This window comes from Belonocnema kinseyi, chromosome 3 (genome assembly GCF_010883055.1).
Source record: "Belonocnema kinseyi isolate 2016_QV_RU_SX_M_011 chromosome 3, B_treatae_v1, whole genome shotgun sequence".
In the NCBI taxonomy this organism is placed as follows: Eukaryota; Metazoa; Arthropoda; class Insecta; order Hymenoptera; family Cynipidae; genus Belonocnema; species Belonocnema kinseyi.
The window spans coordinates 79,630,607-79,639,555 of NC_046659.1; the positions used below are offsets into that span (position 1 = coordinate 79,630,607).

General features: G+C 26.0%; 1 protein-coding gene across 2 annotated transcripts in view; it reads left to right on the top strand.

Annotated features, from left to right (window-relative positions):
- LOC117168926 (mitogen-activated protein kinase kinase kinase 4) overlaps positions 1-8,677 on the top strand; it is a 49,186-nt gene extending 40,509 nt beyond the window's left edge. For both annotated transcript variants that reach the window (XM_033354897.1, XM_033354896.1), the window contains exons 14-17: positions 909-1,096; positions 1,193-1,361; positions 5,069-5,343; positions 8,045-8,677. In XM_033354897.1, coding sequence (XP_033210788.1) covers positions 909-1,096; positions 1,193-1,361; positions 5,069-5,343; positions 8,045-8,218 — 806 coding nt within the window. In that variant the 3' untranslated portion in view covers positions 8,219-8,677. The remainder of the gene's footprint in view (positions 1-908; positions 1,097-1,192; positions 1,362-5,068; positions 5,344-8,044) is intronic.
- The last annotated feature ends 272 nt before the right edge of the window (positions 8,678-8,949 follow it).

Sequence of the window (8,949 nt, forward strand, 5' to 3'; positions counted from 1 at the left end):
ACGAGAATTCTGGATCAATCTGAAAAATCTCTATCCCATCCACACACTACTCCTTTCCCCTGCTGAGTGAGTCACGCCTACCCCGAAAAGGAAATGGCTTAATGGTGTAATAATAATAATAATAATAATAATAATAATAACTTCCAAGAAATCGACCACCATCGATTTCACAAAAAGTTCGCCTCTAATCTTTAGAAGCCCAATGAAAAATAGACTATACCGCGAAATTACTCTTTCTTCAAGGGCTACAAGTTAGTGATAGAACCAACAGAGTTGGTCTCTTAGTTTAGCTGATACCCCGCTTTCTCATATTACGAGAATATCTCATGTTTGAGTACTCTCCTCTATATATATACAATTGCACCATTATTAATTTGAAACTTCAAAAATTAAAACATTTTAACTTCTAATTAAAAAAATGTTCAGCTTAAAGCAAAATGTTAATCTTCAATTTTTAATGTTTCAACTAAAAAAATGGCTTAAAATGATATAATTTTGAAAATTTTTAAATATATTGATTCAATCTTCAGCTTAGAGCACTGAAAAAGATAACGTGCATTTATATTTCTGAACTGAATCTGAATGTATGAACTGTACAATTTATTTATTATACGTGTAAATATTATCAAGTATTTGAATAAAGGAATTTCAAAATTCGATTTTAAAAGTTTAAAATACAGGAGTTCCACTTTGAGTGCTTTAATTTGCAGTTAAGTTTTTATTAATTCAAATACAACATTTTTTAGCTTCAAAAGTTTGAATTTTTTACATTCATTGACAAAAAAAATGTTTGGAAACCCTGAAAAACCCGGGAAATAACTGGGAGTTTTTTTCTTCAGTTCAAACGGCCACCCTGGATTTCGAAATGCATAATTGAAAAGGTAAACTTATTTTTTATATTTATTTAGGTCAAGGACGTTTTGGAAAAGTATACACGGTAGTTAACAATCAAACTGGAGAGCTTTTGGCTATGAAGGAAGTTCAACTTCAACCTGGCGACCACAGGGCAATAAAAAGAGTTGCAGAAGAACTTCAAATATTTGAGGGAATTCAACATCAACATTTGGTTCATTATTATGGATTGGAAATTCATAGAGTAGGTTTAAAAAATAAAACTTGTATAATCTTAGATTGTTAGAATTAAAATTTTAAATCTTTTCATTTATATAAATTGTTGATTTTGTTATACTAGGAAGAAATGCTGATATTTATGGAATTTTGTGCAGAAGGCACCCTTGAAAGTTTGGTCGCTGGAAGTGAAACAGGTTTGCCTGAACCTTTAGTCAGAAAGTACACACGCCAAATGTTACTTGCAGTTACAGTCCTCCACTCACATGGAATTGTCCATCGCGATATAAAAAGTAATTCCTCAATTTTATCTGTAAAAATTATTCAAATTACTTGAAAATATCACGGAATTTTGAAAAGTATTGGAAAATCTGAAAAATTCATATAATTTCTAAAAAATTATTGAAATTTTTTTAGTCGCACCTATTTCTAAGTCTTAATAGTTATTGTAGTACTTTAGAATGAATTTTTAATTTAAGAATTGATACAGATTGATTTTTCTGCTACGAAAAGTAATATGATTGTAATTCCCGAATTTACAAGAATTTTAGCATAATGTTAGTGAGAATTGTTTATAATTCAAAATTATTGAAAATGTCTTTACATTTCAATTGATTATTATATATTTTTTAAAAAGACCTGGAAAACCTTCGAAAGGTCATGAAATTTGGAAGCCGGTCTTCTTTGAAAAATACGGGGAAATACCGGGAATTCATGAAAAGATCCATGACCTCTGTGGTGATAAATTTCAATTAAGATTTTTTATTTTTTGTAGAAAATTATTGTCAATAAATTATAATTGTTTGAAACAAATTTTTCAGTTTCATTAAAATGTAAGCTATTAAAACTGTGCAATTGAACAATTTTAAATTAAATTCCGTTTAATTACATAATTTTAAGCTTTTAACTTTTATAAATTGAACAGTTGAAAGATTTATGTAAAAAAATATAAATCCACGCTATAATTTGCAATGATTTGAATTGAAGAATGAATCTATAAATTAAAAAAATTTTATTATTTTATTTTGAAGAAATTTTGAGTTAGAAACAATTGTCATGATTTTCAATTTGGTTTAAAACCAACCACTTTTTAAATTAGTTATTAAATTATTTTTATTAAAAGTAATTTGAAATCAATAATTCAATTGTTAATAATAAATCCGGATTCAAAAAGCTTATGCACAAATTAAAATTTCATATATTCACATATATTCAGTAAGGGTTCGTATTCAACTTCTTTTTTTATTTAAACTAACTTCTCTTAATTCAGTTTTTTAGGTTAATATTCAAAAGAAAAGATATAATTTGAAACAAAATATATGTATTTTCAACTAAATAGTTTGAGTTTCATCTATAAATTTTTTTTTTATGTAAAAGTCGATCAATTAAATTTTTTGTTGGAAAAAATTAATTTTAATCCAAAAAAAGTACAAAATTTTCCACAGGATAGTAGAATCCTCAACCAAACCAGATTAATTGTAATATACAGTTGTATTTTTAATAAAAAATACCCAATTTCTGCTAAAAAGATTAATTCTCAAAGAAAAATTTAATAGCTGATATTTAAACTAAAGAAGCTTAATATTTTAATTAAAAACGTTGGAATGTAACCAAAGTCAAAAAGGTAAACTTTCAACACAGTAGTTACTTTCTAACCCAACGGTTAATTTTTTAAGCAAACAGTTGAATTATCTACTAAACTGTTGAAATTTCCAGCGAAAAACACGAAATTTTCTACAAAACAGTTGAATTTTTAGACCGAAACAAAAATTTTTCAAAAAGAGAAGGTAAATTTTAAACCAAAGAAAATTTTTCAGTCAAGAAAAATAAATCTACTAAATTTGTTGAAATCTCAAGCCAAAAAGAACGAATTTTTAAATTAAAAATTTAATTGTTACCAAATAGTTTAACTTTTGGCCAAATTTGGGAATTTATAAAGTAAAAAATTAGAATTTTCTTCAAAACTGTACAAATTTCTAGCATTAATTCAAGCAAAAAAGACGAAGTTTTCTCCAAAGCAGTTGAATTTTTAAGCCGAAAATATGATTTAAAAAAAAATTTTTATTTCGAATCAAAATTTCGAATTTTCAATAAAAACATATTAATTTTTCCAAAGAAGGTACACTTTTAACAAAAAAATAGATGAATTTTCTTTGATAAGAGATGAATTTCGAAAACAAATTATGAAATAGTTTTAGCAAAAAAGTTGAATTTTCAACTAAAGAAGATTTTTTAGTCCGGGAAAATTAATCTACTAAATTATTAAAATATCAAGCCAAAAAGACGAATTTTCGAACAAAAAATTAACTGTTGCCAAGCAATTTAACTTCTGACCAAATTTTTGAATTCTTAATCTTTTCTCCAAAAATTTGCTTTTCAATAAATACACATTAATTTATATAAAAAAACTGCACTTTTGGCAAAAAATAGATGAAATTTCCATGAAAAGAGATCAATTTTTTAAACAAGAAGATAAAACAGTTTCAACAAAAGAGTTGAATTTTTAAATTAAAGAAGATTTTTCAGTCAAGGAAAATAAATCTACTAAATTGTTAAAATTTCAAGTCAAAAAGGCGAATTTAAAAAAAATTAATTTTTACTAAATAGATTAACTTTTAACAAATTTTTGAATTTTTAAAGTTAAAAATTATAATTTTCTTCAAATCATTTGAATTTTCTACTGAACTGTTAAAATTTTAATCTAAAAACACGAGATTTTCTACAAAACTGTTAAATTTTTAATCCCAAAATATGATTTAAAAAGAAATTGTTATTTATCAACAAAAATTTGAATTTTGAATAAAAAAAGATACACTTTTATATAAAAAAAGATTAATATTCTGTGAAAAGAGATGGACTCTTAAAACAGATTCTAATAGTTTGTTGTCGAAAATTTTTTTGCTAGAAAAAACAGAGGTGACACTCCTATTCTGCAATTGAATCAAGAGTTTCAGCAAAAGAAGATTTTTCTGTCCAGGAAAATTAATCTACTAAATTGTTAAAATTTCAAGTCAAAAAGGCGAATTTAAAAAAAATTAATTTTTACTAAATAGATTAACTTTCAGCAAATTTTTGAATTTTTAAAGTTAAAAATTAGAATTTTCTTCAAATCATTTGAATTTTCTACTGAACTGTTAAAATTTTAATCTAAAAACACGAGATTTTCTACAAAACTGTTAAATTTTTAATCCCAAAATATGATTTAAAAAGAAATTGTTATTTTCCAACAAAAATTTGAATTTTGAATAAAAAAAGATACACTTTTATATAAAAAAAGATTAATTTTCTGTGAAAAGAGATGAATTTTTAAAACAGATTCTAATAGTTTGTTGCCGTAAAAAATTTTTTTCTAGATAAAACGGAGGTGACACCCCTATTCTGCAATTGCACCAAGGGTTTCAACAAAAGAAGATTTTTCAGTCAAGGAAAATGAATCTACTAAATTGTTGAAATTGGAAGTCGAAAAGGCGAATTTTGAAACAAAAAATTACTTTTTACTAAATAGTTTAACTTTCAACCAAATTATTGAATTCTAGATTATTATTTATTGAATTATTGAATTCTAGAAGAAAGTTGAATTTTTATCACGAAAATATTATTTTTCAGAAAAAAGGTTGATTTTCAACGAAATAGTTAAATTTTCTAACAAACTGTTAAAATTTCAAACCAAAAAGAGGAATATATTTTAGAAAAAAGTTGAATTTTCAACCCACAAGTATGATTTTTCAACAAAAAAGTTCATTTCTTACCAAATATCTGAATTTTCTACCAAACTATTGAAATTTCAAGCCAAGAATACGTATTTTCTGTAAAAAATTTAACAGAAATTTGAACAGACAACCTTGGGTGATAAACTGACACACATTTGACAAAAGAAAACCTCTGAAAAAACGATAAACCGTGTGCGAAAAATCCGTGAATTTGAAAACCAAAATTTACCAGACTCCCTGATCACTGACTTTAAATTTCAAAAGATACTAAAATTTTCACCTGTTTGCAGCTGCCAATATATTTTTAACGGACGAAGGAAATTGTTTGAAGCTTGGAGATTTTGGATCTGCGGTTCAAATTAAAGCTCACACGACAATGCCGGGTGAATTGCAAGGTTTCGTTGGAACACAAGCTTACATGGCACCTGAAATTTTTATGAAAAACGAGAGTAGTGGACATGGAAGGGCTGCAGATATTTGGTCTGTAGGATGCTGTGTTGTCGAAATGTCGAGTGGTCGTAGACCCTGGTCTGAATTTGATTCTAATTATCAGATTATGTTTAAGGTACGTTTTGTAAAAATCAGGCTCCCTACCTAATCGGAAAATCGTGGTTTCCTGTATTTAATTGCTCTAATTCTAAATTGTAACAGGGAATTTCTTAGAAATTATGATTTTCACTTAGAATTTTCCAAAAGAATTAAAATTCTGACTTGAAACAGTCAATTTTCTAAAAGAATTGTAATTTTAATTTGGGACAGAGGATTTCAGTAAAGAATTATAATTTCTACTTTTAGACAGGTATTTTTCTAAAGGATTTATAATCCTGGATTGGGTTAGGCAATAAATAAAAATAAATATAAAAAAAGATGTTCTTTAAGAATTACTATTAATTTTCCATGAGAAATAAAATTTTTCGAAAATAATTATAATTCCAAGTCGCGAAATAAAATTTCAGTATAGAAATATAATTAGGACTTGGAATTCTCTGAAAAAAATTAGAATTTTGCATTTAAGACAAATAATTGCCGCGAAGAATTATATATTTTTATTTTGGGAGAAGGAATTGTAGAAAAGAATTTTAATTTTGCGTTGGGACAGGAAATTTGAGTACAGAAATATAATTTTGAAAATTGTGACCGGGAATTCCCTTCATGAATTATGATTTTGAGTTTGATATAGGGAATTTCCGCGAAGAATTATAATTTTTATCTTGGGACAAGGAATTACAAAAAATAACTAAAATTTTCAAGTTAGGGGCTATTAATTGCAAAAAGAAATATAATTTTGGCAATTTGTTCTGGGAATTCTTATAGAGAACTAAAATTTTGAATTTGAGATAGGGAATTTTTCGCGAAGAGTTATATTTTTTAATTTGAGACAAGGAATTTTAGAAAGGAATTAACATTTTGTGTTTAAGACAGGAAATGTCACAAAGACTTATTCTTTTTATTTTATCTTGACTTTAAAATAGAAAATTTCATTAAGAATTACAATTTTTACTTCAGGACAATGTGTTTCCGTAACGAATTATAATTTGACTTGCATCAGGAAATTTTTGACAGGAAATGGCAATCTAGGAATAGAATTTTAACTCTGATTTAAAATTCTCCACAATTTCAAACTTCTCTCTTCTAAATTTTAGAGATTTCTGAATGACTATGGGAAATTCTATACATAAATCTAAGCCCGATTTGGAAAATTTTCAGAATTTTGGAAATAAATTTGACTGTGACTTGGTATAGGGAATTTTTAAAAAGAATTATAATTCTAAGTTTTGTCGTCAAATAAAATAATAAAATATGAAAGTAATATTTGCAAGGAATTATTACTTTGACTTTAGAACAGAAAATTTCGGAAAGAATTATAATTTTCTTTGAAACCATTAACTTTGTACATGCGGAACGGCAATTATTTGAAAATAATTTTAATTTTGATATATAAAAAGGGAATTTAGAAAAAAATGCTGGTTGGAAATCAGAATTTGAAAATTCCTTGTTCCAAATAAGAATTTGTTTGAAATTAAACATTTTTTCCAAATTTTGCAACAGGAATTTCAGAAATAAATGTAATTTTGATTTGGAACAGGGAATTTCCGTGAAGAATTATAATTTTGACTTTGGGACAAAAGTAATAATTTGTATTTTAGGTTCACTTTAGAATAAGAAATTTCATTAGGAATAATAATTTTTACTTGAGGACAGGGCATTTCCGTTAAGAGTTTTAGGTAGACTTGGAACAGAAAATGTTTCGAAATGGAATGGGATTTTCGGAAAAGTATTTTATTTGTGATTTAGAAGAAGGGAATTGAGAAAATACCTGTTCCAAATCAGAATTTGTTGAATGTAAATAGTTTTTTCTGTTTGTAAATAAAATTTTCTAGAATTTTAAACTTCCCTTTTCTAAATTTTAGAAACAGATAATATTTTTCTTAATTATACTAGAAAATTTTGTAAATAAATATAATTTCGATTTAGAATAGGAATTTTGGAAATTAATTTAATTGTGAATTGGTTAATTAGGGACCAAAATTATAATAACAATTATAATATCAGGAAATGTTCGAAATGGAGTAGGATTATTGGAAAAGTAATTTGATTTTTATTTAGAAGAAGGGAATTAAAAAAAATCATGTTCAAATTAAGAATTTGTTAAATTTGGAAAATTTCTTCTTCCAAATCATAATTTATTTTAATCTGAATATTATTTTCTTTGCAAATAAAAAATTTTCCAGAATTTAAACTTCCGTTTTATAAATTGAAAAATAAATTACTATATTTATGAATTATAATAGAAAATTTGGTAAATAAGTATAATTCTGATTTGAAACAGGAATTTTGGAAATAAATGTAATTGTTACTGGGAACAGAGAATTTTCGTAAAGAATTATAATTTAGACTTTCGGTTAAAAATTATAATTTTCATTGTAGGTTCACTTTAGAGCAGAAAATTTTATTAAGAATTTTAATGTTTACTTTATTGCAGGGAGTTTCCATAAAGATTTATAATTAGACTTGAAACCAGAAATTTTCTATATGAAACGGTATTGTGGGAAAAGAATTTTAATTCTGATTTAGAAGAAGGGAATTAATTTTTTAAATCCCTGTTTCAAGTCAGAATTAATTTCATTTTCAAATAAAAATTATTCAAAATTTTAAACTTCTTCCAAATTTTGGAAAAAGGAAGTTACCATTTGCCGAATTATAAAAGAAAATTGAATTCACTGCTAATATAAAGTAATTGTGAAATTTCATTTTTACTAAAATAGGTTGGAATGGGAGAAAGTCCTTCACCCCCAAAAAATCTCTCCCAGGAGGGAAAAGACCTGATAAAAAAATGTTTACAACACGATGCGAGGAATAGACCAACTGCCAATTCTCTTCTCTCTCACACCTTCGCTCAAATCTACGAGGACGTGAATGCAGATTTATCTTCTCGATAGTGAAGGATTTCCTATTGTTCTATTCAAATTTCTCTCTAAATTAGAGCCTCAGAGAAACTTTACCTACCTTTTTAAAATCTTAGACCGGACTAATTTTATTCTTTTAACTTTTTTTTATAATGCGATTTTTTAGGATGCCATTTTTTAGAAATGAACGATTAATATTTGTCAGTATATTGAGGAAGTACATTTGTATATATTAATTAAGTTGAGTCAAAAATGTGGCTAGTGATAGGTAATTGTGCTAGAATTAAGTGACGCCTTTATAAGGTATTTAGAACTAGACTAGTTCGTCTGGAATGTGATCGATGTGATTCCGAGGTCGCTTTTTGCAATAGCGAACAGGCACGCATCCATAGAGTTACAAAACATTTGAATTTTCAACAAAATAATTTAATTTTTCGCATAATACTTGAATTTGAAACCTAAAAAGATAAATTTTAAACAAATAAAGATTTTTCACCCAAGAAAGAAATAAAAGTTTATCTAAATCGTTGATTCTTCAAGCCAAAAGACGAATTTCCTCTACAAACATTGACTTTTCAAACAGAAAAAATATGACTTTTCAGCAAAAAACTAATTTTCCACGAAAATGATACATTTTTATGCCACAAAAATGAAATTTCAAACCGAGAAAATGATTTTTTACCAATACAGGAGAATTTTCAAATGGAAAGATCAATCTTTAAAGAATAGAAAAGTTACATTTTCAGTTAAAAAAATAATTTTAA